This window comes from Hippoglossus hippoglossus, chromosome 13 (assembly GCF_009819705.1).
Source record: "Hippoglossus hippoglossus isolate fHipHip1 chromosome 13, fHipHip1.pri, whole genome shotgun sequence".
Lineage (NCBI taxonomy): Eukaryota > Metazoa > Chordata > Actinopteri > Pleuronectiformes > Pleuronectidae > Hippoglossus > Hippoglossus hippoglossus.
Genome location: NC_047163.1, coordinates 5080115 through 5107834, shown reverse-complemented (window position 1 = coordinate 5107834; position 27720 = coordinate 5080115). Strand labels below are relative to the sequence as shown.

The 27720-nt window shown below is 44.3% G+C and overlaps 1 protein-coding gene across 2 annotated transcripts; it reads left to right on the top strand.

Annotated features, from left to right (window-relative positions):
* The first annotated feature begins 153 nt into the window (after positions 1-153).
* Positions 154-27022, top strand: foxo1a (forkhead box O1 a). 2 transcript variants are annotated; one of them, XR_004615851.1, is made up of 4 exons: positions 154-1177; positions 22305-22496; positions 22887-25235; positions 25272-27022. XR_004615851.1 is itself a non-coding variant. In XM_034604441.1 (3 exons), exons 1-3 carry the CDS (start codon positions 569-571, stop codon positions 24075-24077), a joined length of 1992 nt encoding a protein of 663 aa, XP_034460332.1. In that variant the 5' UTR covers positions 154-568; the 3' UTR covers positions 24078-27022. The 2 variants fall into 2 exon arrangements, 1 of the variants encoding a protein (XP_034460332.1); XM_034604441.1 differs by having other exon boundaries at positions 22887-27022.
* The last annotated feature ends 698 nt before the right edge of the window (positions 27023-27720 follow it).

Here is a 27720-nt window from a genome sequence, read left to right as displayed (position 1 = left end):
AGTAACAGGAGGACAGAAATGCTGTTTCACCAAAAACACAAATAGCAAAGATATAAATGACGATGCAAAATGTGAAAAAGTTTTATTTTGAACCAAAACAAAAGAGTTTGTATAGTTTTATAAGATGTTTGCCAGGAGGGGGGGGGGGGGGGGGGGGGGGTGAGAATGGAGGGCGAGGATTGGCTGTGCCGCGGTGTCACTCACGTGTGGGCGGTGTCAGCAGAGGATACTTCCAGTAAAGTCGTGTCACGCTGTTAAACGCGCAGAATCAACAGACGCGAGCACAACATCACCAACCGACGCGAAGTTTTTCTACTTCCACATGAGCGAACTTTTCACCGACACGCTTCTTCTGTCTGTGTTGTTTTTCTATCCGGGGGATGTAAGTGCGGAGCTGTCGCCCAGGAGGAGAACACTTTTGCCGGACACATTCCCGAATTCTTCCACTTTCCAAAAAGCGACATAGTAACTTTTTTCCCTCCGGAGCTTCAGTTCTGTCGCATTTTCATGACATTGTAACATTTTATCTAATTTTTTTTTATTTTGTGGGCTCCGTCACCTCTCGACCATGGCGGAAGCGGCCCCGCTGCCACACCTGGTGGAGATCGACCCGGACTTCGAGCCCCTGTCGCGGCCCCGCTCCTGCACCTGGCCCCTGCCGCGGCCGGAGTTCATCAACCCGGGCGACTCCAACACCTCCTCGCCGGTGCCCTCCGTGAAGCAGGAGCCCGCCGGCAACGCCGAGTTCATCAACAACCTGAGTCTGCTGGAGGAGAGCGAGGACTTCCCGGAGCAGAAGCCGGTTCTCCTGTGCACCGACTTCCAGTGTCAGGAGAGCTGCGTCCACCAGCAGCAGCAGCAGCATCAGCAGCAGCAGCACCAGACCCCGCAGCTCCCGCATCAGCAGCAGCAGCAGCAGCAGGTGCCTCTTCTCTCCTCCCCGGTCGGGTCCTCGTCCTCGGCGGCCGCGGCTGCAGCTGCCGCCGCTGCCCAGAGGAAGAGCAGCTCCTCCCGGCGGAACGCGTGGGGGAATATGTCATACGCAGACCTCATAACCAAAGCTATCGAAAGTTCCCCCGAGAACCGACTCACTCTGTCCCAGATTTACGACTGGATGGTGAAGAGTGTGCCGTATTTCAAAGATAAAGGAGACAGCAACAGCTCTGCAGGATGGAAGGTACGTGGTTCCTGACTTTGTGGTGCTTTTATGCAGGAGTTGCAGTGTGTTTAAGTGTGTGTTTGTGTGTGTCTGTGCGCGTGTGGCAAAGCTGTGCCACTTCTTGCACAAACTTTTCCAACGGTGTGTGAAAATCCTCCAAATATATTCTTCAACGTGCCTTATGCTACATGTTTAAATCTCACAGTCAAATCTCTCCAGGGGCTTTTCTCTCCTGCACTGATTTCTCCATCCCTAACTTTTTTCATTCCTTCACCACAAACTTTTCTACACTGGCATGATAAGAGCATCATGCATGAGGAGTGGCTGTTCATCATTTTCTGGCTCCTAATTCCCGGTTCTTTGTGAAAACATCCCTCCCATTGTCATCCATCCATCCAGTTCATGGCAATTCAGTTAACTGACCAATTGGCCACCGTGACCTTACACAGTCATCTGACCTCAGTATGTGATTTATACTGAGTCTGCTGACTCAACCGTCCTGAAGCCACCACTCAAAAGTGCTTCAGCAAAAGTGCTTGGCTTAGTTTTTTATTTGAAAAAAAAAAAGTCCAAGGCCACATCGCAGTTTTTCCATGTGTACCTCCATTGAAGCTGCGTGTGGACGTCCTGTGTCGTGAGGAGGGAGATGCCCAGGAGCGTTCATGTGTCCTGGAAGGCGTCCAAAACATTACACAAGGGAAGGACATCAAAATTTTCTGATGTGGTGTGACAGGCCCTCCCACTGAACACTATTGAAGGGCGTAAACCTCCCTTCTGGAGACGCACAGTTTCACTGGTGTCTGACAGTGAATTGATGACAGTCTACTCTCCCAGTGGGAAATCATACTGAGCCCGTAGTCGCACAGTGAGAGATTTATTACGACGACCCCCCCCTCTGTTTTATGCCGTCTGGGCCGCTGATGAAATTTAAAGCAGTTGTCTTTCTTCCTTCTCTCCAGTTGTCTTCCCCCGACACTGCAGACTCCCATGTTTGATTCATGTGCTGAGAGATGAACTCATGTCTGTCACAAAAACAAGCAAGAACTCCAAAACAACTAAACCACAACTTTAATAATTCACCAACTATGTTTTTCAGCAGCACGCGGCTCCATATTCACTCTGTTTACAAAAAAAAAGCAGAAAAGGTGAGTGTGGAAGTGTCAAACCTGTCAGTCAAATTATATGAGGGTGGAAAAACCCCCTTCTTCAGTGTAAACAAAGCGGTTGCCGGGCAGACGTGTCACTATAGGCGGTGATATCGTCCAAGTAGGTTTGGTCTTGAGGAGAAAAGCATCATCACAATATCATCATATGGCTTTGTTGTGGTTTGTAGGTAAGAGAGACGTTAAACTTCAAATAGCACATCAGTCACACTTTGTGTGTGTGTGTCCCTATTGTGTTCATCACAATATCACAGGGTTGATTCTGATGGATTTCGTCTCCATTTATAACATTTTTGCTTGAAAAGAGAAAATAAGTTGTTTTCCAGTGAGCAGTGAATCATCCTCTCGGGCTTTCGAGCATCAACATCAATTAATTTTGACTTTAAAATGTAGGAAAACCTTTAAATTATTATTCTTTTTACTTAAGAATGATCTCGTAAGCATTTTGGTGGAGAACGTAGAGTTTTCTTTCGGCCACGTGATTGTCAGGAGTCACACCGGCCTCTCGTCGACCATGACACAACGCTGTGGTCATCACTTTGTCAGCGATACTCATTGGTTACAGTGTAATTAAGAAGTTATTCTATAGCCGAGTGTAGTTAAGACAAATGGCTTCAAGTTAATTGTCTCCAGCATCATTAACTACAAGAGTAGATCATTTACATTTCAACAACAGAGGCACGGAGGCGAAGATACCTTCATTAATACGCCTATAAATCAGAATTTTCTCCCCATCTTTACGTCCGTTTGGCAGTTTCTGTGTGACTGGCGGCCCGGCGAGGGGCACTCAGCCACCGCCGCCTGGGCTCGCTGCTTATCCTGCCATGTTGGGGGTGTAGGCTGAGTAATACTGTGGGAAAGAAAAGTGCCATTCACTGCTGCGAGGGGAGTTATTCATAGAGCTCCCCTCGGTTCCACACAGGGGGGCTATCACACATTGTCTCCTCAGAGTGAGCGTACTTACAAGCCGAGGACAGAAAGCCTCTGTTGAGATGTAAACTGGTAATTTGGAGATTTTTCTGTCGAGCGAAATGTTTTTTTTTGTTGTTGTCGTGTTGTTTCTTCCCTTAATGACCCTTTAATGTAAAAAAGTTATTGAATCAATTAGTATTTTTATAATTTCTCTACACACATACTGGAAAATAGTTTTTCCAGTAACAAATCTGTTTTTTTTTTCCCAGTATAGTAGTGAAGCTGTTCATCCTCGACAACCCTCTTATGTTTTGTCTTGATTATAAACAACGACATGTCAACCCTTCAAAAGCGAAGCCAAAACACCTTGATCGCCCCCTGGTGGCTGGCATTTTCCTCAAAGATGGTTTCTGTCATTGTAGGTAGTTCTTATCATATTTTAAGCTAATTTTAGTTATTTGATGATATGATCAACTTGATACCGCAGCATGTCCCTACTGCCTAGACACATGATGTCACCTGCACAATATGGCGTCGCCTGTATCCAGGATATGTCAGCTTCATTTTTGTACGGTGAGAGGAAGAAGAGACATGTCGTCCATCATTATTTACAATCTGATGTGACACGACTGATCGTATAAACCTAAATTAAGTGGCCACTTTGTTTCACAGACACCAGCTTTACAAACTGACTAGAGCCATTCAAACTCTTCCACTATCAACCAGTGAACCCTCAAGAGAAAATAAATAAATACTCAAGTTCTGTGGTTTGTGGAAATATTGGGCAGATGTTCACTGGTTGACAGTTAAAATATACAGGCTGATTATTTTGGATGTTTCACTATGAGACGTTGACCTCAACGACAGAACCAAGGATCATTTCCCCCACTTGACTGATCTCACTGCACAGACGCCGCTCTCCTGAACCGAACTAACTGCAGCACATTAAGTTTTCATTAATCTTTGATTAAGGCTGTCTGATCTGTAATTGTTGAAGACCGAGCTTGTTTCACAGCGCTGCTGATCCTCCGCAGTTGGTCGTGTCGGAGCTGAGTCATGACAGCCTCCACACTTCCCGGGCCTTCTGCAACAGTGTGAATTTTGAGGACAGTTGTGCCAGGTGGGACCAGCTTGGAGAGGCTCTGCAAGTGGACTGGACACTGGCCCAGGCCGCTGTCCAACAGGAAGAGGAACAGATGGCACGAATTATGTATCACCAAACCTTTCTGCCGAGCTGGTTATTTATTTCTAATAGACCAAGATGTTGAAAAGGGCTGCAGCACACATGCATTAAGGCAGGACAACACGCAGTACATACTCATCCTGGCCTGCCTGCCAAAATCTGTTCTTTCCTGTACTTCTCTACTATACGTACGTCACCACAGGGTAAATATTTGGTTTCAGCAGGTGGAGCTTGGCGGCTTTGATGTCGGTATCGAGATCAATTCGGTCATAGGTTTTCTCTGTACATGCTGCTCTCTTGACCCGAAAATTCCACAGCCTATGCTGGTAAACACTCCCACGGGTCTCAAAACAAACTGCGCCGCAGCAGACAAACAAGAAGGTCCGAGCAGGTTGTACAGCAAGCGATACGGGGGTCATTACCATGTTAATGCACCCACTGACTCCGATCCCACTTCACTCTTACTGTAAACATGGAGGGGGTATCGCAGGGGACGCTGGGATAGGTCAGGGTGGGAGTGTTGGAACAGAGGACAGGCCTCATGTCATGGATCTGATTTGATATTCATGAAATTTCAGGAAACTGAAACCTCACATTCAAAATATTCAGGGTTTGTGAGGCCGATACAGAATCTACCGTTAGTAGTTTTTCAATCTATCTCGATACAGATGAGTGACCACGAAGTTTTACAGCATAATCAGCCCATCTAATAATAATGCATCTAATAATAACAATGTCTAATTCACACTTGTGTGTTTGATATATAGATTAGAAAAGTGGATGATCACAGTCATGTTTTGTTTCACAATATCATAATGTAGGAAAGTGCACTCAAAAGTGTTTGTACTAATGTCTGTTTGATTATTCCAGTAGCTGAAACACTTTATTATAATAATGCAAAATTCATGTAAATTTAATATTAAAGTATTCTGGCTTGTTGAACTGCAACTTCGCAGGCAACACAAGCAGAGATGTCTCAGTTTGAATGACATTGTTATCAACACACAGATTTATGTTCTGTGCTTTAAGCAGACGTGTGAGTAACCTGAACTAATTGTTCCCATGAATACAGCTTAAAGAAATACAGAAGCTAAAAGAATTAAGGCGTTAATCCTGAATGAGCACAAAGCTGGTTTTACTTGATCACCAGTCGCAAACTGCCTGTTTCTGTGGGTCTGAGTGTGTATTAGTTGGAAAAGGATCTGGACAGAACAGCAGTCCTCCTGTTTCTACTGGTTACACACACACACACACACACACACACACACACACACACACACACACACACACACACACACACACACACACACACACACACACACACACACACACACACATCTCACCCCCCTGAGCCAGTTGAGGAGTCCAACCTTGGCCTTGCCCCAAGACATGAGGGGCAGCTGTGTTTCTCAGGCAATGAGACGCAGCTCTCCTCGCCCTCCTCCCCATTTCCTGCTCGCACTGCCACCGAACTCCCCACTCCTGGTTTTCTGCCTCTGCACAAAGCCGGCCATCCCACACTTGGCGATTTACGAAGGGGGTAAACGGACGCCCCCCTCGGTCAAACCCCGCCGAGCAAACCGCTCACTGTCTTCAGAGGGGGAAAAAAAAGAATTAAGAGATAAAGAGAAAGAGGGCGAGAGCAGTGGGGAGACTCGGAATGCTCTAAGTTCAGACTGGGTGACACTTGTTAGGAGTTGCATAACAAGACATTTACTGGAATCAGGGAGCCGCAGGCCAAAGTCTGGTGCCACTGGTTAGTCAGCGGAACTGTGAGGCACTGTTACAGATATGTGGGATGCTAGTCTCCTGTGTGTGTGTGTGTGTGTGTGTGTGTGTGTGTGTGTGTGTGTGTGTGTGTGTGTGTGTGTGTGTGTGTGTGTGTGTGTGTGTGTGTGTGTGTGTGTGTGTGTGTGTGTGTGTGTGTGTGTGTGTGTGTGTAAGCACATAACCTGGGCCTCATAATTAAAGCCCTGCTGCTGGCAGATGCACAGACACAATGGCAGACAGACAGACAGGCCGACACAGGGAGCATTCCAGCACAGGCTTTTATATCGTTCCTTTTTTTTTATTTTTTTATAGTGGCGTGATATTGTTCCTTTCCTTTTCTCTCCAGCTGATTTTAATCCAGTATTTCCTTACAAGTGCCCTTTTTTTTTTCACCCCCTTTGCTTTTCAAATCACTGGATGTGCTGAATCACCATGGCTGGCACACACAGGGGTGTTAAAAAGCAGCTGAGTGCTGATGAACAATACCCGTGTGTCTTTGTTCTGCCATGTGTAAGATGCCCTCAAGATAACCGTGACTGTGTTAATGATTATTTCTCAATATCGAATAATATTTTTCCCTTTAACTGAGGAATTGATGAGTCAGTTTTAAGTCAAAAAAGTTGAAATGCCCGTCACAAGTTTCTAAAAATGAAGGTCACCGTAGTTCGAAACTCCAAAACTAGAAAAGAGTCTTTTTGATTGCTGAAGTTTAGTTTGATCAAAAGTTTGTTTTTAAGCACAAGATCATAAAGTGCGTATGTGCTTTAGGCTCAGTCTGTTTTTAAAATATGAGTGAAAAAATATTCAGATTCTAAAAGTGATGTAACCGTAGCCTCAAAGATTTCACAACATGCACGTTTGTTTTCCTCTTGGCCGCAGCGTCGGCATTCTCTGTTGTCATGTCGTCTCTTTTCCCCTTTTGCCCAGAAACATTTTTAGGAAGTTAAACGCTGCCTCAAACCTCAACAGACCGAAGGGAGGCAGCAAAAACAGGTCAGTGTGGCACAGCGGGGATGTCACATGGCGTTTGAATGTTTACGTCTGTGCATGGTACATGCGTGTTTATTTGTGGATCCGGCCATTCTGGAGCTATGACGTCACATCACTTTGACCTCAGACCGCTATGGACGATTGATTCCACGTGTGTGTGTGCTGCCGGGGTCATAGTTTGGCTGTAAACATTTAAACGCATGTCCAGAATGTCGTGAAAGAAAACCAGTAGGTGACGACAAGAGCCGTGAGACGGATAGCACACAGGGGAGCAGGTCTGCCGCAGGGGACGTTGTTAGTCCGTCTGTCTGGTTGTCGAAGAGGCTTCACAGTTATAGTCATATTCACAACAGGCATATTGTGTTGGTGTAATGCAGCGAGTTTCTTTTTTCACTTAAATAACGTGCACAACCTCTTTAACATGTAAATAACTTTAAATTGTCAATAATTACGATCGCTGTTGCTACATACAACAAACACCCACAGTGTTTATCTGCTGGGGGTTGATTTTCTCTTTGGTGGTTCCAAACCGGCTGTTAAACATTACTCACTCGAGATTTTTTTTTTTTCGACACCAAGGACTCGTCTTGGCCGCACCGATCCGAGCCACAGCGGAAAAGAAAAAAAACATATTTTTGAAATTCTCTCTTAATAGAATTTATGATTCGGTGAAATGTTATGTAATGAATTCCAGTGCTCGTCATAGCAAGGAAAGACATTTTGTTTCTATCATACAGATTAAATTTGAATTTGAGTCCCTCTAAAAAAAATCCCATATTGGATTATATTTTTTATTTTAAGAATATTAGATAATACTCAGATTTTTTCCAGAGAGATAACATATTTTCTTTGTATGCATTAGACTTTACTGCTATTTGAATAATTTTTCATTGCTTTTGTTGCTCTTAAACAATGCTTGTTAGAGTCAGGGGTCAATTAATGCCAGTAATTCAGCAACTTCCCTTTCAAGCCCTTTTCCATCAACACCCACTGTTATCTGGCTTTTGTCTGCACTGGATACGATAGGAATTCACTCCCAGGTCACGTAGAAGCAGACGCGGGTTTTTATTGACACTGAGGTTGCACATTTTCTGGCGTCACATTATGACGTGCATTGAAATGCTTGGCATCGGTGCGTAAATATCTTTGAACGTTTGTGCTCTTATTGTTTTTTTTACCTTTTGCCTTTGTGCAACACTGGCACAACAGCAGGATGATGCATTTGTTCCCTGTGCGTTAGAGACGTTGAAGATAATTTACCAGGAGAAAAAAAACTAAGTTAAACTACTTTACTGGCAATGGGAAACGAGTCAGTCGCCTTTTTTTAAGCAGGTTTACCCGCATTTAAAAACCTGCACAATTTCCATAAAACCGATAAATGTGTAGTTAAACAAACTTAACCATAGTACGATCTATTCAAACTGTAGGATTTCTGTGCTGAAGATAAAGATCTCACTGAAGTGATATTTACATCCTCTGTCAGTGACTCCTCTGGTTCCACAGCTGATGGCTCTATACTTACAGAGCCTTTATCTCACGGAAAAGGTCCCAGGAAAATCCCCCTTTCATTTAGTGAATTCAAACAAATCATGTCAAATGTCTAAACTGGTGTTTAAACACCCACCTCACGCGCTGGCACCACTCAAACTCCGCGGCGCTCCTGCCTCCAGAGTTTTGTTTTTGTTGCGTCCTGGCTGTGTACCAGGGGACAGAGTAAACGATATGAAAAGATACGAGCGGAGAGTCGGTGCCCACACAGGGCGCTTTACGCTAGAGTCGAGAAGATGGTTGACATCCAGCTCCACTGTCAGGTAAACAGTCATTTAGGGTGAGTCATGTTGTTTTGTTTTTCCCCCGTGTGGGTTTGGTAGTAGCGGGATGGGAGCACGTGATCGTCTCTTCTGGGCTGTGGGTTTGCCCAGGCATGGCGGTTTGTATTCACAGACTACACTGTTGCTCTGTCTGTCGTCTCATCTTCTCATCAGAGGGAAAAACTGGGAAGAAACAAATCTCCTGTGTGGTGAACAGGAAGACCTCAGCATTGTTTTGGGGGTTTTTTTTTGGTGCGAGAAGAGGAACAGTCGTACGGATTCTAAGTTATTTCACCATTCAAGTGAGAAGTGAAAGAACTCGATGCTTCTTCACACGTGAAACACGTCATATACCTTGTGTGTGTGTGTGTGTGTGTGTGTGTGTGTGTGTGTGTGTGTGTGTGTGTGTGTGTGTGTGTGTGTGTGTGTGTGTGTGTGTGTGTGTGTGTGTGTGTGTGTGTGTGTGTGTGTGTGTGTGTGTGTGTGTGTGTGTGTGTGTGTGTGTGAAGTGTCTTCAGGCACACAGGGAGTGAGCAGAGCAAAACCTTTTTACGGGACCGCTCACCGCTGAGGGCCCCAAACCACAGGCATTACCCAGACCCACATTGTTGTGCAATTCCTGCCCTAAAGCGATTATGCACGGTGCCTGTCAGACTGGCCTGGCATTATCTCCCCCCCCCCCCCCCCCCCCCCCCCCACCCCCCCCCCCCCCTGTTACATACATGAACGCTGTCTGGGGCTCTGTAGCTGCGTGGCATGCTGGGAATTTAAATGCGCACTTTATTGAAAAGTGCCAATATGACTGCAGCATCACACACAGCGGGTTCTCCGCTTCTGTTGCCGCAGGAACTGATAGTTTGTTTTCAAGGTCAAAGTGCGTAACAGCGTAACCAAACCGCCCTCGGGAGTGTTCAATGTAGGTTTGCATTGGAGTTGCGACCATTGAAGCGCTATTGTGTGTTTGTTGTAAAGCGAGGCCCTTGGCTGACATGGTGTTCGTAAAAAAGAAAACACCCCACTCAGGGGAGAGGAGGGGCGGCCAGCAGCTAGGTTTCAGTCCGCGAGCTCGTTCCACAGGGACTCAAACAGATTTTTACAAATTGTCCAAAAAGTCCAAACTAGACTCTCTCTCTGCAATTTCCAAAGCAAGTATGAAATATTATTATTTTTGCACCTTTTACTGAAAGCTGAGAAATGCAGTTTGTCTGGCTATTAATAGATTGAACTTCGATGTACTGTACAGTCTCAGTGTGGCATCTTTAGTTTCAAGAATGCCTGCTCAATCAGATTCCTGCGCTGAATTCGAGGAACTGCAGACGTACACATGTAGCCACACTTGGACTCATTTTTCTATGAATGACTCCGTTCTGTCCCTGATAAAAGACAGATAACAGATACATGAATGAAAACACTAGATTTGGTGTTGGGAGAATCTAGAATCATTAATATTTTCATTGTATTTTAAGACACTTTTCCATCTTGTCATCCATTATGTATAGCACTTATCCTTTGAGGGTTGTGGGGGGGGGAGCCAATCCCAGCTGACATGGGGGCGAGATCACCGGTATATTGTGGGGCCAACTCAAGCCGATTTCAGACATGATCTCCAAAAACATATTCGCACAATTGGGTCCGGAATTCGAACCGGGCCATGTAGAGGTTTATTCTTAACAGCCATAGGAGTAATATGAAATTGTTGGTAAGTCCTTGACTTCTTCTGGCAGGATCTACACATTCCACATCTTGTATTCTGCACTAATATTAGAGATTAAATATGGCTGAGTTCATAAAATCTGTCTTTTGCAACTCATCGTTTCTCTCCAGCTTTCTTGATGACAAAAAGATCAGAATTGTAGAAAGACTCCAATCGCAGGAAAAAATCATTCATTTGCACGTCACATTCAAACGTTGCAGAAATTGAATGTATTCATTGTAATTATGCATTTAGATATTTACTGTCAGAACATGCAGTTAAATTCAGTGGGTGTCTCTCTCCCCCATCTGCTCCTCTGCGACTTACGAGAGGCGAGTTTCAGCCCGATAGGAAGTGAGCGCTCTGAGAGCTGGTCGAGTTATGCAGCAACACAGTAGTGATGTCATCAGAGTCAGGGGCTTCTTCCTCCTCCAGCGTTCCCGTCATTTTTTTCATTCTTCCTCTTCCCCTCAGAGTTGGGAAACAAATAGTTGTTGTTGGTTTTCACAGCTTTTATAGGATCATTTCACCACAATACTCATATTGAGATACTGTGGTGATTACCCTGTGGTTCCCTCATAATTGGATTAATAAATACTGTATGGGCTTCAGTTAAATGGAGCCAAAGTCAATACTGGAGTGAGGCTTTGGTTTACATCTCCTGGCCTGTACGGCTGCCAGCTTGATAATGGCCCCTCTGATTGGGATGCCAGGTCCAGGTCTTGGTGCCCTAGTTTTAATGTCACACTTGCCGTCTACTGTTCCTCACAAATATGTGAGCCGTAGTGATAAGGGGGTTTTCTGATAGTCGCCGGAGGAGAGTTTGAATGTTGAGCTCTGTAGTCAAACAGACGGATCTATTAGTTCCAGGGGAAATGAAAACACCCAGCGGCACTTTTTAAGCTTTTAGTTTTGTTTTGTGAACACTGGACTTTTTCCAGGCAGCAAAATGAACACATGCCAAACGTGAAGCTGATAAGATGAACGATTCCTGAGAGTCACAGACAGACATCAGGCCGATAGCGCTGTTGTAACAGTAACAAGGAAAAAGAACAGCAACACGAAATAATAATAATTGATGAAGGTTAAACAGACTGATATGTTAAACATTAGTTCTGCATTGAAAAAAGATAATTTGCTTTTAACATAAAAAAAACAACAAAACATGATATTTCTGTTTACATAACCATGGACAATAAGAGCAGAGTCTGTTTATAGGTACTTGTTCACTTGATACAATCCACTGACATATTATGTGTTGCTGTTATTTCCTTTTCATAATGGAATTCATGAAAAGAGCTACTTTGGGATCATGGACTATATAATGGCTCCGCTATGTCTCATTAGAGTTAGTTTTTTTTCTCTGAAGATAGGTTGTATTTGTGGCCTGAGATTGAGTCAAGCTAATTTTAGAACCAGCAAACGGGTAAGTACATCACAGCTCGATTTACAAACCGCTTCACGGACTCTGTACATATCCAAGGACATTTAAAGCAGAAAAGGATTAAAAGCCCAAATCATTTTCCTTTTGTGATTTACCCACAGTTCTTCACTTGCAACCATTTGCCTGCTCAGTCTCTCACAATACAAAGCGAATTACCATTGCAAAGGAAATAAAGCAACACAAAGAAAGCCTTTCTTGCCACAATCTCAGTACACACACCTCATTAGCAAGTGCTCATGTCATAGGGATATCCGAAATTTGATAGTTGTATCAGTACCTTGAATCCACACACTCTTTCAAAACATAAAAGGCAACAGAGGCTGCTGCACACACACACACACACACACAAACATTGTGCAAGTGGTAGTTTAAATTGACTGTCAAGGTGACAGAGCAGTGGGGTGAAACTATTCATTTAGAAATTGTTTTGACACACTCCACGGCAATGACGGCAGCATGTCTGATGCAGAGAGCCGTCGCTACATTAACCCAAACAAGATAATATGAGCCTTTATGAACACTGTGTGTGGAACAGTGGCCCAACAGATGCCAGCTGTCGCGATACGCAAACAATAACGGCAACATTTCAGGATGTGTGCGTTTTGACGTCACGTTGTTAATATGAAGTCGGCAATTTAAACTCGCTCACCTCTGGAATCCTGTGTAACAGATCCAGATGCCTGTCTTTGTGCTGCTCAGATAAGTTTCCGCCGTCTCGGTTGACGACGCGCTGTGGCACCGTTTGGCACGCTGCAGGCTTTGATAATCTGTGTCAAATGCAACAATGTCTCCATATGCTGGTTATGTTTTTAAATTTTTCAAAAAATGTGCCGCAGCACATTCTATGTATTGTTGTTATTTACTGTGCCTGCCTTCAGATTTGATGTCAGACCATAGACTGTAAATAAAGATGGATGATGGATCTCCACCTCCTCCCACTATTTAGAAATTAAGCCAAAATATCCTGAATACGAACGCCGCCATCAGCGTGTACTTTGACTTTTTATTTGGTCCATGCCCCATCCTCTAACATGGAGGAGGCCCTTTACTGCAGCCAGTCAACAGGGGGCGATCAAGACACTTTGGCTCTCACTTTTTGGGGAGCTGCCAAGTTGGGCTTCTTAATACACAATCTGTGTGTCTGACTTTTTTTATCTCTTATTCATCCTGCTTTTCAGTGTCATAAAACAATCCTCTCAAGATCAGATAAGATATTTCTTTATCAGACCCAACACGGGGTCATTTGCTCGATCGCAGCAGCAAACGTGCAGCTCTTTAAGCGAGTGAATATTTATTGTTGCAATCAACATTCAGCCATTAAAAACACCTCGGGGATATCCCCTGTGTTTGTCAGGTTGAACTGGGGTAACAAGCTTATAAATATAGCCGCCCCCAAACACTCCCTTCACCCTCCCTTCCTGCAGCGGTGGGTCAGGCCTTTGGACGCAGGCCGCCACCACAGGCACCCAGCAGAGGTCCACACACTGCAGCTTTATCCAGGCCCGAGCAGGCAGCGGCCCAGCCCAGCCGCTCCGCTGATCAGAGGCGAAAAATATCCCCGCTCCACAGACACTGCTCTGTGCATTTACAGACGCGCATTGTGTTGCGCATAGCAACACATGCACATATTTTAGCATGGTAAGCTTTGCCAGCACAACCCGGTCCCTGTCTGTACACATGAGCTACGTGCGGCTCCAGTCTGAGTCAGGAAATCAGCGAGCACGCGAGAGAGAGGCAGCTCAGCGCGTAAACATCGAGCTCCGACTGCTGCTAACATGTTGCTGGGGTCATTATTTCAAAACTAGGTGCAACAGTTTTCATGAACAGCATGTGTTCAGTCGGAAATAAACACAAAACGTAACGTGAATCACACAGTTCTTCTCAGCCAAGGCCTTTCAGGTCAGGTGACGTTAGAGGAGAGAGGTCAAATCTACATTATTATACTGTAAATAATGTTCATATACAGCAGAAAACTGTTTGTTTTTTTGTAAAAGCGCTGAAAATATTTAAAGTGTCATGAAGTGGAAACCATTAAAAAGAGTCGAAAGCGTCAGTTGAAACTTTGATGAAAGTAGTTGATGCGTCAGTTGAAAGTTAATCACGTCCAAAACCATATTGGATTTTAAGTTTCACAGCCAAGAAGTAGTAGTAGTAGACTATTTGACGATTTGATTATGTCTTTAAAAGTTTTAATCTATGGTCAGTCACTTGCTCTGCCAAGTTTTCTGTCAGAGGGAATTTGTCCATGTGTCGGGCCACGTGCCGGCCAAACCAAAGGGAAACCGCAGATGATTTATCATTTTCTCACCAGGTTCTGTTTGTGTGGATCCATAACAAGGGCAAATCTCAAGTGGGGTCACTTGTTTCTAAGATGTACAGTGAGAGCTGTATCTGCTATTGTAATCCTGCTGGAAAAGTCTACCTGGACGAGGGGCCCCTCCTTCCTCTTTCCTCTTGTTTTGTTGCCCTGTCAGACTCCAGAGTTTTGATTAGGAAGTGGTGGCTCTTGAACCCACGAGTCTCTCACGTTGCACCTAGCAGGGCTTCGACTTTCTGCGCAGAAACCCGAGGCATCGGTGGGATCGGTATCAGGACTGGCCAGCTCTTCCTGTGCGGATACAACGCAGCAGGAAGTTCCCTAATAGCCCCTCCACTCCACTAAAAATCTCACACTATGATACCGTGACAAGAGATGCTAAAGTGTCAGTTGGCTTTGCTTCTTCTCGCCATATGCTCAAAACCACTCGCATGACTATTCATCAGTTGTCTGTAGGTGATCACCATTCGCTCAGGCTTCCACGTTCAGTTGTGTGTGTGTCGGGGGGGGGGCAGTCGGTTGCACTCAGATTCCTTGCAGAGGATGTGAAAAGGAGATCCTGCCAAAGAGGCCGTCAGTAAATACATTTGCAGACGGATTTGCTTCTGCATGACTTGCGTTTTCTGCCTCTCCATCTGTGCTTTCCAATAGTCGTATTCTCAGCGTCTGATAATGAGCAATTTTGGACGAGGTACTTTGTGGAAGTTGTTGCCTGCGACTCGCGCTCGTAGAACTCTAAAGTGAATTTAGGGAGCTCCACAGTGAGCACTCTGTGTCCGAGGCCCAGCTCTCTCCCCTCTCCTCGTCAAATTGAATTATTGGAAGTTGACCGTCAGCCGGTGAGAAAAAGGACTCTCTTTTTTTTTTTTGCCTGCAACACGATGTGTGCGATCAGCTGTGGCGAGTAGTGTACGTGTATGATATCGCAGAAGAGCAAGAAAGACACGTACGAGAGGAGGAACAGGAGACTTACAAAGAGGCAGGATGGAGCGAGAGGGCAGAAACAACCTATTTCTGTCTCGAACCCAGATCCTAGGGTCAGTTTTCCATTTTTAATCTGAGAGTTTTTTAAAAAAAAAAAAATTGTGGTTAGAACAGATTTCTTTTTATATCCCTGCTAACAGTGACCTGTTTATTCCTCAGCAGCCAGACACACCTAAGGTGCTGTGTTGTGTTGCTTTCTCCCAGCAACATTAATGGACAACAGTCATTTCCTACCTTTCTCCAGGCTGTTTCTAATCAAACCGACCATGTAAATAATGACAAAAGGCCCAAGGTTTTACATTTCCTGTGCCCTGCTTTTTTTTATTTCCCCTGCCTTTTATGATCATTGCTGTATTGACTTTAGTAAATAGGTCAGTGATTATCCCTGGCCTGTTCAATACTGGTGCTGATGATAACTTATCAAACTGCAAACACATGAGGTCATCACAGGCTATTTTGATTGCTCTATGAATGTGCTAATGTGAAGGTGTAATGCTTTTTTGTGACTGTGTGCGTAGTGTGTGACCAAAATATGCATGAAGGTCAATAAATCCGAAGGTTTCTTAGATATTCTGACGGTTTCCTTTAATTTCCAATAAAACACATCACAAACAATCCCATGAATCAGAAGGAACATTTAAGCTGGACTTGCAATTCATGAAATTTTATCTTTTAATTATTGACTGTACATCTCAGTATACCAGAAATCTTACCTCTGCCTCACAGCTTTTTCATATATATATTTTTTCGAAAAAATAAGGTTAGAAAACCGAATAAACTTTTTCTACAAATATTTTATTTAACAAAAGAAGCAAAACTTGGGAAATCATCTTCAGAGATGTGTCGATACAGACACCAGCATCGGAAAGTTATTGGCGGTACTCAACTCTATGTACTGATCTGATACCAATGTTTTTAAAGTTTATTAGTTTTCTTTTCTCTGAAAGAATTTTGACTTAATTTGCCAAAGTTAAGATCAAAAATCTGAAAGTTTCTCATAAAAGAAGGAGGCTATAAGAGCACAAATCTCACCAGACATCTGATGTCATCTTTCAGCACTTGACAGCTCTTATTTCTCTTTTGCTCCAGATACTTTCTCTCTGCACAAAAACTATTTTTAAAGGTGGAGTTAACTCATGTTATTCTTAGCCACGAAGACATGCCTCTATAAAAATAACCATTACCTCTTGCTCATGTCTGGGTTTCCTCTCTCCCTAACTCCAGGCATTATTATTATTTTTGTCTCATTCTATTGAAAGTTTTACCACAAAGCGCCACCTTTAGCGAACTGCTTTTACAATCTGATGGAATCGCTTGTAATCGGCCTCTGATCACCGGAGTGCATCTGACTCTGAGGGAGAACAACCCCTCTGTGAGCAATCTTTTGATGACTCTGTGATCTCGGTGATTGCTAGTCTCCCATCAGGCCGCCATTCTCACCTGGAGCTGTGTGCTCTGCCCCAGCTGATGTTAAGCAGGCAGACCTGCTGAGCTGGTGTTAGCCTAATAACAGGTTTTACACATTTTCTGTCTTCACCGCACTGCTCCAACTCAGCCGGACTCAGCACAAAGCTCCAGACATAATCAAGCTTCAGCTTTATGGCGACTTACTCCGGCTGGTTAGAAATAGTGCTCTACCTTCTCTAATAGGTCGTCCTCTCTGCAGCCGCAGACATTACACAGAAAATAACTACTTTCACTGGAAGAACACACCTCCTGCTCAGGCTGAGTAATCAAAGGTGAAAACGTCTGTTCAGGACAGCACCGTTTCTCTAATGAGCTCACGGGAAATAGTGCAGGCAAACACACATTTTTTTTTCAATTTTCATCACTTCCAGATCTCTGATAAGTGCATGTGAAACTGCTCAGAGAAACCGATGGCGTGTGGGTTTGAACCTGCTGCACGCTCTCAGTCGGCGAGCAGGGAGCAGGGCTGCAGACTCGTCATACCTGTAGCTGCATGGCCTTTGCAGCTGAGGTTTCACTTGTGGCTTCGCTCGATTCTAAGCAGCCCTGCATGTAGGTGGTGTTGCTCCCTTCTGGGGCTTTTTTTCTTTTCTTTTCTTCTCATTAGATCAGTTGACATTTGAGAGACTCTGAGCGTGTCTTCAGTTTTGCTGCAGGTGGTTGGCTACTGTTTGCACGAGAAAGCAGAGGAGGAGTGGAGAGGAGATATAAGGTGAGATGGCAGGAGAGGATAAGGACGAAAACTACAGGAAGGAGCAAGACAAACACAGGGGGTGAGAGGAGGACAAGGAAGGAAACATGATGAGGAGAGATGAGAGGAAAGAGGGACATGATTTGCAGAAAGGAGGAGACAGGAGGTTAAATGACAAAAGATGTAGAAGGACGGAGGGGACATAAGTCAAGGCAAGACAGAGAGAAGAGGAGGAGGGAAACTGAATGAGGAAAGGAGAGGACAAAGCAGGAGACAAGAGGTGTAGGAAAAAGGTGAGAGAAGGGAATAAAAAGAGGGAGGCGACAGGAAAGGGAGGGAGGAGACGAGAAATAAAGAAAAGCAGAGAAGGAAGGAGAGGACAAGGAAGAAAACTGAGGAGGAGGAAGAAAAACAGAGGGGGTGAGAGGAGGACAAGGAAGGAAACAAGATGAGGAGAGGTGAGGAAAGAGGGAAACAAGGTGAAGAAGGGGGCGACAGGAAGTGAAAAGAGAGGAAAAGATCTAGAAGAAAGGAGGTGAAGGCAAGAGGGGGGGGAAGGAAACTGAATGAGGAAAGGATAGGACAATGAAGGAGATGAGGTGAGAGAAGGCAAGAGGGAGGAGACAGGAAAGGGAGGGAGGAGACAAAAAATAAAGAGAAGCAGAGTAGGAAGGAGAGGACAAGGAAGAAAACTGAGGAGGAGGAAGAAAAACAGAGGGGGTGAGAGGAGGACAAGTGAGGAAACAAGATGAGGAGAGGTGAGAGGAAAGAGGGAAAAAAGGAGGAGACAGGAAGTGAAATGAGAGGAAGAGATGTAGAAGGAAGGAAGGAGGTGAATGCAAAGGGGGGAATCGAACTAGGAAAGGAGAGGACATAGATGGAGACACTGTGTGTAGGAAGGAGGTGAGGGAAGGCGAGAAGGAGAAGGGAATTAAAAGAGGGAGGAGACGAAGAAAGGGAGGAGAAGCAGAAAGGGAAGGAGAGGAAAAAAGAGAGGGTGATGTAGCGAACACTGTCGCCTTTCAGTGGAGCTGCCAGTGAGGGAATTTAAACCAGCACAGTGTGTTCTTTACTGGTCCATGCCCACTCTGTCACACACAACCCGTCTTTCTCTCTTCCTTTAAACAGCCCCCACTCAAAACACAACACACACACACACACACACACACACACACAACACACACACACACACACACACACACTAGCCAGACGCACTGCAGTCACTTGTTGAGTGGTGATGTATCCAATCGGTAATTCACTTTCAGCTGTGACATGACAAAGTGATCATTACTCTCATTGAACAGATATAGTGTGACATCAGGAATTAGTGCCTGTTGCTAAACATAAACTCCGGGGGGGGGGCGTGGCGGCTGAAGGAGGCGAGGCGGGATGGAGGGGAGGGCGAAGGCTAAATTTGCGGTGTCCGCTTGGCTCACGACGCTGCGGCTCCGCATTCCATGCCTTTTTTCACTGCCTCCCTGACCGCCGTGTATCCTGTGAGGCAGGAAGTCAGCTCTGCTTCCTGTCACTGTCCGCTTTCATGTGGTCACTTCCTCGTGTTTTGCCAGGGCCGCTGCAGCTCTGTTGACTCAGAGAGCAGGAGGTGGTGCTCCTGGCGGCGGGCTCGGGCAGAGCAGAGAGACCTCTGCGTGTCGCGTGGGTGCCATTTGTTATGATTGCATTCCTGAGTACAACATAAATATATTCACATGAACTATTCATTAGCTGCAAGTGTGTCAATATTATTTTGAGCTCCGAAAAAAGTGTCTCCTTTATTCTGTTGCATTTTTTGTGGCGAGCTACAGGAGATGGGACGGCGCTTTTGTCGTATTTTTTATACAACACAAGATAGGATCGTCCTCTGGCAGCAGCAGCAATCAGAGTTGGGTTGTGTGAAATCATGGGTTTTGTAACCTTCCTGAGGAATGTTGATTGTGATGGCTGGCTGGCTGGGAATCCTGACTTTACTGTTTCCTAAGAGATACTAACAAGTTGGCTGTGATTACGATTGAACTTTGCACACAGTGATTAGCAGGAATGTTCAGATTCCTGTGTACTGCAGCCAGAGATAAATCGGTGTCGCATACAGTCGCAGGATTCAAAGGAAACGTGCTCTGTTTATTTGAAAAGAAACAAAAAATCTATAAAAAGTACTTCGGCAAATGTGGAAGTTGTGTGTCTTTGTGTGCGACTGTGTCCTCGTACGTGTGTTCCCAATCGTGTGTGTTGTCAAAGCACGATATTGCTGGCTGCAGTGGAGTGAGCAACAAAACCAACACCATACTGCGCTGCTGCTTGTCGTCCTGCCATTCCACTAAAGCCATGAGTTGTCACTCGCACGCATGCTCACACACACACCCCCCCACAGAGGCTTTCGCATTGGCTGCACCAGCAGACACCCTCAGCCCCGCTCCCCATGCAGCACACCGAGTTCTGGTATTTCCCATCAGAGCACTTTTTTTAATGACCCCCCTCGTGCTTCCTCTCTCTTTTGCGTCAGGACTTTTGAACTGGGGTTTCAAACGTCGTGGGTCGCCGCAGCGCACCGGTGTAGCACTGGCTGTAACATAAGCCAAAATAGAAACCAGAGCCTCTGAAGCAGAGTTTGTCTTTGTCGTTCCTGTCATCGGGATGATATAGGGCTGCAACAGGACATCCCGGCGTCTGCGCTCACATTGCAGTCATTCCTCGTTGCAGCACAGCTGAAATTACCAGCACTCTTAGCGGTCATGGGAAAGAGAGGCTCATGACCAGAATTTACTCCTCGCCTTTTGTCATAACTGCCGATGTGGGGCGGGAGGAGGGGTCGGGTGGGGGGAAAGCATTCGCTCGGCTAATCAGGAAAGGCCCGTCACGTCCCTCAGATCATGCAAACGAGCCCGAGACCATCGGCTGAGGCAGTCGGGTCATTTGATTCGGAGGTAATTTCATTCACTTGTGAAGGGCCAGTGTTCAGAAGAGCCCTCATGTGCCCTAGAGCCTGAGGTCTTCCAGTGGAGAGAGGGCAGAGGTGGACAGACGGAAAAGTACAAAGGGAAAGAAGAGGAGGAGGTGGTAGGAGATAAGAGAGGGTTTAATGAAAGGCACCGTCAAGAATTAACCAGTTTTCTCTTATGTACGTCATTTATCTGCAGGTTTTTAGAGTTTCTTGAAAATCAACATTTATCTGATTGACTCTGGGGGAATTTTGGGGGATAAAAGGAAATCGAGTATATCGTCATCTGAAAATGTAATCTTAAATTGCTCTTACAATGGCAACCACGTTTAAGACGCACCCCTTTGATGATGTCATCACTTCCAGCTTGAGGGGCACAGCTCTAGACATTGGGAAATCTACATCCTTCAGTTTTGGATTGCGACAAAACAGGAAATTTAATGACATCTCCTTGACCCATGGAAAATTACAAGGACTAAACAGCTCATTGATTCGTTTGTTTGAAAATTAATCATCAATTAAATTAGTCATGGTGTAGGTTAGAGTTACAGATGAGACTTCACAGGAAGAGATGGAAGAGATGAGGAGAAGCTGAAGTGGCGAAGGCTAAGCTGAGGGCAGACTGCAAGCCAGATGTGAAGCAGTGACTCACCACAGGATTAGGCTTGATGACGTGAGCCACTATGCACGCTAGGCTGTGTGTGTGTGTGTGTGTGTGTGTGTGTGTGTGTGTGTGTGTGTGTGTGTGTGTGTGTGTGTGTGTGTGTGTGTGTGTGTGTGTGTGTGTGTGTGTGTGTGTGTGTGTGTGTGTGTGTGTGTGTGTGTGTGTGTGTGTGTGTGTGTGTGTGTGTGTGTGTGTCGGGAGTTCCAGCCTTTCCTCCAAAACAACAAGCTCTACGCATGCACAGTGATGTCTGGCCAAGGCTCATTACTTCATGTTACGGGCCCGGACACAAAACAAGCCGGGGCCATAACGGAGGCAGAGTATAAATTATCCTTTGAGGGTAAATGGTCACTTTAAAAACAGTTTTTTGCGATGAGTTAAGAATTTGAGGCTGAAAAACAGTCGAGTCTGATAAGCGCTCTGTCCCGGTACACTAGCTCAGTTCCAGTAAAGTAGGACAGAATCGGCAGCGTCTCACTTTCTGTGGTTTGCTCAGCAGACGTTCGCTCAATATTCTCGCTCTTCTGTTTGCAGTGTTTTAATAATGCTTCACTAGCTTCCTGCACAAAAATTAGTTTTTCCACTGGGGGTGTCACCAAGCAACGTGAGAGTGCAGAATTTCCTCTGTAAGGAGGAAAGATTAGTCTGTTTCCTACCTTTGATTCTGTGCCGGTGCAGACAAGACATGTAGTCAGCTGGAATGTGTGTGTTGGTACAATGGTGTTTTACAAAGGGCCCCTCTGTTTTTATAAAGAAAATAAAGGCCCACTTGTACAGAACGTTTGATGATAAGAGCGTTTTTCAGACTAATCTTCTGTCCAGGAAATATTGCTCATGGAGTCAACTTCTTAACACCCATTGTGTGCGTGTTTGTGCACATGTGTTTCTTTGAATAGCAAACGGTATTAGATTGTTGAATGACCTTAATATCTCCTCTTTCTCCTCCGTGAGTCAGCTGTCAATACGAGGATGTTTGTAAAAGAGAAGAGAACCACCTGCACAGGGGGGGGATTTACACTTGGAAGCTAAAGCAGATCAGAGGTGTTTCTGGTAAAAGGGCAAACACAAATCACTCCATTTGTCTTGTGCTAACCCAGATTTTCTCATCTGTTTTTCTGCAGAACTCCATTAGACACAACCTGTCGCTGCACAGCCGCTTTATTCGCGTCCAGAATGAGGGAACGGGGAAGAGCTCGTGGTGGATGTTGAACCCGGAGGGTGGGAAGAGCGGCAAGTCCCCACGGCGCAGAGCTGCCTCCATGGACAACAACAGCAAGTTCACCAAGAGCAGAGGAAGAGCAGCAAAGAAAAAGGTAAACAAAGGATCCACTTATGCTCTTGTATTCAGGGAAATTGGATATTTTTTTAAACCATGGGATTTTCTCTCCACTGTGTCCTCAAAACTATATATTTTTAGCATGATTAGCATTGGATATAATGCTGAACTCTTAACATATATAGAAACATATGAATGTAATTAAAAGCTACATTGTAATTTCTGACTCTTAAAGCCGAAATAGATTAACAAAGAATGATCCTTTGTGTTTGGTAATCATATCCACATGCGCATTAATTGTTTGCCATAATCCTCTTGCCTGTAATCATCCTCTGAATAGTCATTCCCAAGCATTCTGGGTCTGTGATTTGACACGATTGTTTAGATGTCAAAGCATATGTTACACCGTCTCCCTGTCTCCCCACAGCTGTCCCTGCAGGGAGGCCCTGACGGAGGCGCAGAGAGCCCAGGCTCCTACTCTAAGTGGCCTGGCAGCCCCAACTCCCACAGCAACGATGACTTTGATGCATGGAGCAGCTTCAGGCCTCGGACGAGCTCCAACGCTAGCACTCTGAGTGGCCGCCTCTCACCCTTCATGCCGGAGGATGATCTCGGGGAGGCAGACGTGCATATGGGCTACCCAGGAGCCCCTGGCACCAAAATGACGGCCACACTGCCCAGCCTGACTGAGATGACAGGCTCTCTGGGACACAGCTCTGAGAATGTCATGGAGAACCTTCTGGACAACCTGAACTTGCTCTCGCCCAACAATTCTCAGGTTGGAGGAGGGGCGACAACCCCAGGCTCCTCCCAGTCCTCCCCGTCTCCCATGATGCAGCCGAGCCCTGGGTACCCCGCGTACAGCTCCCCCAGTATGGTCACACAGCCTCAGCAGGAGTATCGCAAGTGTGGTTATGGACAAGCGGGTATGAACGCCCTTTCCTCCATGCCGCTGCAGACGCTGCCAGAGAGCAAGCCCAGCTTTGGACCCAGTATGGGCCAGTACAGCTGCCCTGCAGGGCTTCTGAAGGAGCTGCTGACATCAGACACAGACCAGCACGGAGATCTCATGCCGTCAGTGGACACTGTGGTGTCTCAGTCCAGTGGAGGCTGCATGCTGCCGCCATACAGCAGCAGTCAGCATGCGGCCAAACACATTGGAGGAGGGAACGGTCACTTGCACAGTCTCTCTCACACTCATCCACACAATGTGCACAGCCAAGCCCCAGTCACGTCACAAGCTATGAATGGCCGCTTGCTCATGTCCCTGAGCCACAGTGGGGGCACCTCACGTTTGCCTACAGCCAAAATCCCTATGCAGATGCCTTATGGCATCTCCAGCCACCTCAGCGGGGGAGGCATGCCTGGTGGCTTCTGCCCCCTCAACACCAACGGATACGGTCGACCAGGCCTGCCACCACCCTCACACCCAGAGAAGCTGCCCAGCGACTTGGACGACATGTCCATTGAGAGGTTTGAGTTTGACATGGAGACCGTCCTCCATGACACTCTGATGGACGGGGACTCACTTGACTTCAACTTTGAGCCAATGGTGACCCAACAAGGTTTCCCCCACGGGGTTAAAACCACCACACACAGCTGGGTAGCCGCAGACTGAAAAAAAGAACAGTCCTGTTCATCTGGATCATTGTTGTTATTGCTGTTTGGATGTTAAAGCCTCGTCCCAGTTCAATCATCACCTGCAGTTTTCTAACATCAACTTTTCTGTTCCAAAAAGACTTTTCTGATCATTTCCGTGATCTGCTGAGGACGCAACACCATTAGAGACCCTGAGCTGAAGACAATAAAACCAGGATTCATTTTCAAATATCATAATATTCTGTACAAACAAAGTGCCAAACATTTTTGCCTTAACATAAGAGCCAAACTGAAACACACCTCTCTGGTTTACTCACCAAGGCTAGAAATAGAAACTGCCAACTTCATCTCATCATCATCATCAGCAGCAGCACAATCTGTGGACGTGCACAAGCTCATACCATTCTGTTTACTGTCTCCACAATCAACCGTTGTTGTATGTGCAGTTTAGTGATAATTGATCACCACTACGGGCAAATTATGAAGGTAATCTGGCTCATGGGTTTGTGACCTGATATGATTTAAAGTGAGAGAATTCTCAAGGGATCCTCGGACGATGTTACATAATGTCTCGCTTTGTTATCGCCTGAATGTACATAAAGTCGTACAAAGTTTGTAAAATCAGGTCCGTAGTGTATTTTATAAGACTGTAAATAGTGTTTACAGAATTGAAGCAAACATTCAAGGCAGCAGGAGTGAGCTCACACACAAAACTGGATCTGATTCTTTTAAAAACACGTGTCAGGTGTTTGAGAATCCTTCTCAATCAGGCTGTAAAATGGAAATAAACTCAGATTTCTTGTACATATATTAAGAATGTATATTAAAATTATGTAGTAGGTGTTTACTAGATTTAGTATATATATATACATATATATATATTTGACGGCTAAATTATTTGAGGTTAAGATAGATTTATGCTGGTGCATAACCTGCACTCAGACGTCAAAATAGTTCTGAGACATTTGTCACTCTGACCCTTAATACCACAGGGGCCTATTTATTGTGCCTAACAAAGTAGATATCGACTGCAGGCTTGAAGGGTTTTATGTTGTAAATGTCTACGGTCCAGATGATACTCAAATCCAAGAGAATTGCAGCGAAGTCTTGATTTCCAGTTCCCTGCTTTTACAAGAAGAAGCGAGCGAGGGAGTGTAGAGTTAGAGACATTGTTTTGGTTCCTGAACGCTTCGTGAATCGTGAGCAGGTCGAGGCTGGTTCGATAAAAGACGTCCTGAGTCCGAGACCTGCTGGAGATTGTCCTTAAAGACACTGTGAGCAACCAGCCTGTCCCCTGTTAAGTTCCAGAACTTTTTACATTTTCTTATTTGTCTCAGAACGTTCGCGTGACTGATTTTTAAATTAGAACAGTATGATTCCTTCTTAACAAGACTCCACTTTCACTCTGCCTCTACCTCTACCTATCTCTGTCTTTTTAAACATTTATTGGTTTAAACATGTGATAGCTTGATAGCTCCAAACGTCTTTTTTTTTTTTTAACAAAACATTTATTTTGATTAGTGTATGAAGTTTCCCCTGAAAAGCGCTACTTAGATGTTAAGTATTTTATCTAGCTTGTATATTTGCATTTTTCTGACCTGCTTTTCCCACTTATTGCTGTACTAACAATGAGCTTGTAAGCCAGTCAGTGACTTATTACGTGGCGACCTTAAGTAAAGATGGTATCGTAGACGTGAGTTCTCACAAGGTCGACTGGCGGAAAGACCAAGTGGCTTAGAGATAAACTGAAAACTGCCTATTTGACGTTAATCTTTATTGATTCATTCACTCAGAAACCACATATATCAGCATGCGTCAGTTCATGTGCTGTAAAGGACAGTGGGCAGGAAGTCGTGCTGCCACCTCCAACCGCAGGGGAAAGCTCCTTCCTCAGCTCTGGTGTTTGGTTGAGATGAGAACTTTGCAAACCCCAGTGCTGTAACAGCACATGATCTGAAACAGGTTTGAAGTAACGCCTGGGAGCGAGAAGGTTTACGAAGAGTACAAATGAAATTCTTAACATTTCAAAAAGGCTCTGCAGAGAAGCCGTTCAAGAAGCTGCTGTTTGGCTGTGGTGCCAGGTGTTGCCTTTTCTTACCCAAACATGCCATAATGTACTATAGCCAAATTTGCCTTTTTGAAGTTAAAGTGATATATTTAGCATTTTTATCATGTGATATGTTCAGAATTATATATATATATATATATATACATATATATTTGTGCCGGTCACTCAAGTCAGGATAAACTATAATGAATCCATGTAGTCAGTGTCACAGGGTTCATTCTAAAAGTAAAAGAGCTGTACTAAGTAAATTATATCTCTACATTTTAAAATTTTTGAATCTATGCATTGTATTCTTTAATTTTATGTTGCTACTGTTATATTTTCCTCTTTTTTTTTTGAACTTATGACAGAGATATTTTATTGTAACATAGCGCTGTGAGATATTATGGTGTTGTTGTTGTCAAAAGTCTATGTTCCAGATAGTTATATGGGAAAAAAATGAAGTTTATTTAGAAGATAGATGCTGCAGTGATTGATAGGCTAAGCTTTTGTAAACTGACAATGTTGTATTTCTTGTATTTAGCTACAGTTTTTAGAAAATAGCATCAAAAAAGCAAATTACTGAAAAAAAAAAAAATGTTAAGATACATTGCATTTTTGAAAAATGAAAAAAAACACAATATTTAGTCCTGCTCAGAATGCAGATTCTGGACCAATTTTTTTTGTAATTTTATGAATAGAAAGATATTGCACTTTTACACACATTTTATAACAAAGTGCTCCTCGAAACAAGAGGAAGAATACCCGATACATATTTTAAAATAAAAATCTGTTACATTTAACTTATACAGGAGTAAATTGGAAATATGCTGTGTGATTTGCAATCAATACGAATATGTAACTTGTTCAATATTAATGTATTAAGACCTGAATAAATGTACTTCTGTGTTCAATTACGTGTCTGATCTGTTGTTCAACAAGTTGATGTGAAAACCTCTGAGAAAAGAGCTGCTCTGCAGGTACAGACATTCTGTCACCATTAGATATAAAGGCCAGTGAAATAAGCTCGAAAGTTAATAAGTGAACCATTGAATTGAAACTTTTTATATATATATATATATATATATATATATATATTTAAATCCTTTATCCCTAAGATGTTTTTATCAAACCCTTACTACGAAGTAATTGAGGCTTGTCCTTTTTGTTTGATATTTTTTGACAGTTTAACCATAAACCTTATTATAAATAAATCTAAATAAAACACAAATACAACAGAATATATAAAACTAAATTGTTTACGTGACATGTTAACATGTTTTCTGCATGGTTTACTCTGTAGAAAAAGTTTCTATATCGTCACATATCGGCAAATTTAAATACAGATACCAATATTTCTATAGGCTAATTTTACTATAGTTTAAACTGAGCTAACAAGTTGGCTCCTACTTTTCCTTTATCTCTGTTGGTTACAGAGGCCTCTGGACTTAACCAGTGATTCCCAAAAGAAGTTTGTTGTAGCTGGTTTATACTCACAAATATTATTTTATACCTTTAAAAACTACCATCTGATTCATTTTTTCCTGAGTTGTAACCTAACATAAACTGTCTTTGGCTTGGCAGAAGATGATTTGCAGGCTCACTGGCATGAGGT

Bases quoted from the DNA above. Each gene is read 5' to 3' on its own strand.
- foxo1a (XM_034604441.1), top strand. From the start codon at position 569: ATGGCGGAAGCGGCCCCGCTGCCACACCTGGTGGAGATCGACCCGGAC. The intron at 1,178-22,304 runs GTACGTGGTTCC...GTTTTTCTGCAG, and splicing joins ACAGCTCTGCAGGATGGAAG to AACTCCATTAGACACAACCT. The intron at 22,497-22,886 runs GTAAACAAAGGA...GTCTCCCCACAG, and splicing joins GAAGAGCAGCAAAGAAAAAG to CTGTCCCTGCAGGGAGGCCC.